At 60.7% G+C, this 5,340-nt stretch overlaps 1 protein-coding gene across 1 annotated transcript in view; it reads right to left on the bottom strand.

Annotated features, from left to right (window-relative positions):
- Positions 1-4,386, bottom strand: part of HIVEP3 (HIVEP zinc finger 3) — a 57,684-nt gene extending 53,298 nt beyond the window's left edge. Inside the window, exon 1 of the mRNA XM_007453856.1 lies at positions 358-4,386. Within this exon, the coding sequence (XP_007453918.1) occupies positions 358-4,386 (4,029 nt within the window). The remainder of the gene's footprint in view (positions 1-357) is intronic.
- Positions 4,387-5,340: the final 954 nt, after the last annotated feature.

Below are 5,340 nucleotides of genomic sequence, written 5' to 3'. Positions count from 1 at the left end.
CCATCCATCCATCCATCCATCCATCCACCCGCCCATCCATCCATCCACCCATGCATACACCCATCCACCCAACCCATCTACCCACCCATCCATCCATCCATCCATCCATCCACCCACGCATTGATCCATCCATCCACTCGCCCATCCATCCATCCATCCATCTGCCCACCTACCCTCCACTCAACATTTACTTGGACACATGCCCTGCTGCTCTCAGTCGAGCACGGTGAAGTTCCAGAGGCCTGCTGGGCCTGGTATGTCCGAGCCTTTGCCCTCAAGGAACTGAGTCATATGGTAAAATCATATAAAGGCCCTGAGGGTGACCGTGCTATGGAGACATCATAAGGAACCACACACCTCCCCGGAATGTGGCTCTGGAGCGCTCCCATAGGATGGCATGTTGGTCTGGATGCGGACAGGCACAACCAGAGACACCATGGTGTCTGGACAGGCGGGGAGGGCCAGCGGAGGGGCTGACGTGGGTGCTGAGCAGCTGGATGGCAGAGCCACGGGGGGCAGCTGGATGTCACTGCTGTATTCTGTGCTGGGGGAGAGGCCAGGGGTTCCTGTTGCCAGTGTGGCCAGGCTGGTTTTGATCTGGGGTACATGGCTTTCCACATCACCAGGGAGCTGAAGGGCGAACTGGGATTGCAGAGGCAGGAAAAACCCAGAAGAAAGTGCTGAGGAGCCAGGGTAAGGCATGGGGAGAAACGAAGGGGGCTGCCGGAAGGGGATGTTGGCTGGGTGAGGCATGAGCTGGGGGAGGTGGAGTTGGCCCGGGTGCAGAACAGTCGGTTGGAGAGGTAGTGGCGGGGCTTGAAATAAGGAGGGAGGAAGCGGGGGCGTGGAGTACGGTGTGGGGAGCAGGCCGGACATGGCCTGGGTGGAGAAGAACTCTGAAGACTGCCCTGGCTCATGCTGGAGGAGGTGCTGGAAGGAGAAAAGGGAGACGGGCGGGGGCAGGTACGGCTTCTCCTGCAAGGGGAGCTGAGCAATGGGGTGGGGGAACACCTGCAGTGCTTCTGTGTAGGGTGGAGTGGCCCCCAGCGCGGGTCTGTCCTGCACCTGGCTCTTGCCTCCCGGGTGCCCGCTGTGTGAGGTGGCTGCAGAGGAAATCGGGGGCAATGGGCTTTTGGCCGAAGATTTACTGGATGAGGGCTTTGGTTCCTCACTCTCCTGTCTTCCCTTGTGGATGGCCTCTGGCTCGGTTTCGGGAGGCCTGCTCAGAGAGGCCTGTCTCACCAAAAAGCATTTTCTTCTCTCTGCTGGGGCTGCTGAGGCTGCTGGGGCCGCTGGAGCTGCTGGGGCTGGTGCAGAAGGGCCTGTCAAGGACAAGCTGCCGTAGTCGAAGGATTTGCTGCGTGTCTCGGTCATGTGGGTGGAGTGGGAAACATTGGGGCTCTGCTCTGAGGCTGACCTCCGCATCTCGCGGGTGTGCGGGTGGTGGCTGGGGACAGTTAGCATGTGGGTGCCCAAGGATTTGGAGCGTGTGTCGGACGAGGGCCCGGCAGCCTCGGCTTTTCCGTGGTCGTCCCTCTCGAAGGAGGCGGAGCGGCTGGACCCGCTCAGAGAGACACCGCTCTCCTGGCTCGGGCTGCGAGACAGAGGCATGGAGGACTCGAAGCTGGACTCCCCGGATGACTGGGCCATCTCCGCCAGGCGCAGTCTCTTCTTCTTGGGTGGCAGCTTCTCTGCTGGGAGCTGGGCAAGTGTCTGGCTGCGCTGGGGCCACTGGAACTCCTCCGTCTTCTCGGGCTCCTTAGGGGGCGGCTCCGGCTCTGTGTCTGGACGGTTGGGCTCCTCGGTCACCAGGATCTCAGGAACCTGAATGTTGGGCTGACGGACCAACCTGGGCTGCAGGGAGTGAGCCGAGCGTCCATGCGGGGCGGGCGGGGGCGATGAGAACGGGGCCGCAGACCTGTCTTCCCCTTCCAAGCCGCTGGGCTGCTCCAGAGAGTCGGATTTCTCAAAGGAGCTGGTGTGCTGGATGACAGAAATTTCTTTGGACGTGGTTCTCCTCTCCTTCCCTGATTCTGAACTGGACCCTGGCTTGGGAGTCCTTGGCTGGAAGCTGGCAGATCCCTCCAGGGAGGGCACTGACTTACTCGGCTCTGCTGGTGACTTGGTGGATTCCAAGGGAAGGTTCCGAGCAGCCTCCGATGGCCCGGGGCTGCTGAACTGACTCTCTGTGGACTCAAAGGCGGGTGGCTCCTCCTCGTCCCCGAGGCTCTTCTCTTTCCTCCTCTTCCTCAGTGGAGTGAGCTCCAAGGTGGTCCCCAGTTTGTAATGCATCATCTGGGACCAGGGCTCGTGCTCCGCCTGGCTCTTTTCGGCTTCCGGAGACGTGTGAGCACCTGCGGTGACGGGCTTTGCCATCTGAAGCTCCGAGCAGTAGTATTTTTTATGCGCTTCGTAGTTGTCCCTTTTCTTGTACCGAGCACCACATATGTTACATTCATAGATCACCCCTTTCGTTTTCAAACCCTTCTTGGTCTTTTTGGTGAGGTCGCTTTCCCTGGGTTCCGGTTCATCTGCGGGTTTGGAGGCTGCCTCTTTGCCGCTCGGCCCCGCCTCCTCGGAACTGTACTCCCCGCCCAAAGGTAGTTCGATGGCCGGCTGACGCTTGAGCATCCGGGGGTGGGAGGTAAACAGTTGACTGCTGCGGCTCAGGGCTTCCGAGTCGGCGACGTGGTCGTCGAAGGAGTAGCTGCCTCGGAAGGTGTGTGGGGGGGTACTGAGGGTGCAGGTGGCAGAAGGCATTGAGTGGCTTCTCAGCAGAGGCACAGGGGGGGTGGTGCTGGGCGGGTGCTGGAGGCTCAGCAGTGATTGTTCGGGCTTCGTTTTCTCGCTGTGGGAGGACAGGGGCTCCCGGTAGAGGCTGGATTTGGGCGACTCCATGCTGCTCCGCCGTGACAGGGAGCTCCTCCTGGGCTTCACGCTGTCTATCTCGCTGGTGTCCACCACGGCCTCGTTGATGGTGATGAGCTTGGTGATGTGCTCGATCACCTGCGTCCGGGGCACAGACAGAGGCACCAGGCTGGGCTTGTCGTCGGTGGGCAGGGGCAGGAGGGGCTGGGTGGAGGTGGCCGTCAGCACGGCGGTCCGCTGCCCGATCCGCCCGCACTTGCCGAAGATGATCTCAGCGTAGGACCTGGCGTTGGTGTTCGGGGGGCTGACTTGCTGCTCGGCGCTCTCGGAGCGTGAGAAATACCCAGATTCCGTGCTCCCTTTGCTGCCCGGGCTCAGGAACGCCTGCTCGTCGATCACCTTCCTCCTCTCGCTCAAGCGGAGGGCCAGCTTCTGCTTTATCGTGTGGGTGTCTTCGGGTTTATGGCTCAGGGGGTGTTCGGATGAGGCCTCTGCGAAGGGAGCAGGGTCCTCGAGCGACGGGGCTGAGCTGGACTGGGACAAGGAACAGCGTTCGTGGCTGGAACCCTGGCTCCCAGAGCTGTACAAACCGCTGGACAGGAGGGGGTGCTTGGGCCTCGGCGACAGCTCTGCGGGGTGAGTGGACGTGCCGCCCGTTTCCTCTTCCGAATCTGTGCTTTCCCCCTCAGTGGGTTCCTCAAACTCTTCCCCAGGGATCCTCTCCATCTCCAGCCCTGGGGGGTACATCTCTCCGCCCATTCCCGAGGCCAGGCCGGCTTTGATGCGGTGGGCATGGGACTTCCTGTGCTTGTAGAGGTTACTCTTGGTCTTGAAGGAGAAGCCGCAGGGGCCACAGGGGTAGGGCCTCTCACCCGTGTGTGAGCGGATGTGTTTCTGGAGCACGCTGGGCTTGGCACAGGGGCGGCTGCAGTATTGGCATATGTACTTGCCCGGCTTCTGTGGTTTCCTCTCCTTCTTGTGTGCCTCTTCTGTGGGCTTCAAGGAGACCTGCGAGGGACGGGGCACAAAGACTTTGGGGATGCCAGGCAGGTCCTCGGGAGGAATGATGGAAGCATGGGAAGGGAGGAGCTGGCTCTGAGGATGGAGCCCAGGGCTCACGAAAGAGCCTGAGGGCCCGGGTCTCATGGGGTCAACCAGCTGCCACGTGGACCCCTCCAGGAGATGCTCGGGTTTGCCGGGCGACATGAATGCTGGTGTCAGAGGGTGCTGCGGAATCTGCGAGATGTGGACGGAGGCTTCGATGGAGGACCTCTTGGGGGGATTCTGTGGCTGGCCTGCTTTCTCCTGAGAGCCTTCCCTAAGAACCGATGAGGGGCCTGGGAAGGGCTGTGGGGCTAGGAGCTCTTGGAAGGGGCCCTCTTGGGTGGCAGTGGTGCTGCTGCCTGGGTACGGGGCGCTGGATGAGACACTGGTCTGAATGGCCTCTCCTTTGGTCAGCCGCTTCCGGGGACTTCCCTCAGCCTTCTTGGTGCCCTTGACACTTTGTTCAGGATCCATGACCTCCACGGGACTTCAGATGCTATTCAGGGAAGGTCGGGGCAGGCCGCATTTACGAATAATCCAAGCGTCCCAAGGAGGCGTCTGGCTTGGGCCACATTGGTCAAGAGCTATGGAAGCCAAACCCAAGATGGTTTTGGGAGTTTTTTTTGCAAGTGTCACTGGGTGCTAGTGGACTCAGAGCAGGTCATCAGGGCCCAGACTATTCACGTCAGTGAGGCATGGCCCTCTACTTTGCAGACAGAAAACGCGCCAGCACTTTCTGCCTGAATGTCTGTCGTGGAAACGTCATGAAGGATGTCAGTGTTGCCATTGTATTGTTTCAGTTGGCAGTGGCAAGTGGCCCCCCACAAGTCCCCTGTGTGCTATGTGAACCGTTGACGGCTGGAGACGGCTGTGTGCATGGCCCAGGCATCCCTGGTCCCCGCACGAGGGAAGCCACGCTGGACGCCGCGGGCAGCTCCGTCCCGCCTCTTCTCCCCTTTTGTCCCGTGTTGGAGATGAGCGGCCGCGGAGGGGAATTCACGCTCTTCTACTTGACAAGAGCACACACAGAGAAACAGAAGAGAAGAGAAGAGAGAGTTACTGCGACTCATCCACAGCTCGGGCAGCTCCGACCCGGTGAGATCCCTACAGGTTAACCAGGGAGACCCGACCCGAACCCAGAGCTCCAGGCTCTGTGCATTGAAGCACTGCTGGTGCCTCCCTTGTCTGCATTCCCAGGGATGCCCACTGTGGTTCTGAGGACGGTGGCTGTGTGGGGCGCTGGGAGCGGGAGGCAGGGTGGGCTCTGGGAACCTCAGGGCACTTAGCGATGGGAGGCTTGGGCTCCGGTCTCTGCTCAGGGAGTGACTCCAAGTGGGTTTCAGCTCCCTAAGCCTCAGTTGCCTCATCTATGAAATGGGATAACAGCAATTCCTGCCTCAACTGCATCTCGGGCTGCGGTGGGGTCCC

This window comes from Lipotes vexillifer, unplaced genomic scaffold, assembly GCF_000442215.2.
Source record: "Lipotes vexillifer unplaced genomic scaffold, Lipotes_vexillifer_v1.1 scaffold213, whole genome shotgun sequence".
Taxonomy (NCBI): domain Eukaryota; kingdom Metazoa; phylum Chordata; class Mammalia; order Artiodactyla; family Lipotidae; genus Lipotes; species Lipotes vexillifer.
Note: the sequence above shows the minus strand (reverse complement) of the source record. Positions and strands in the feature narration are given on the sequence as shown.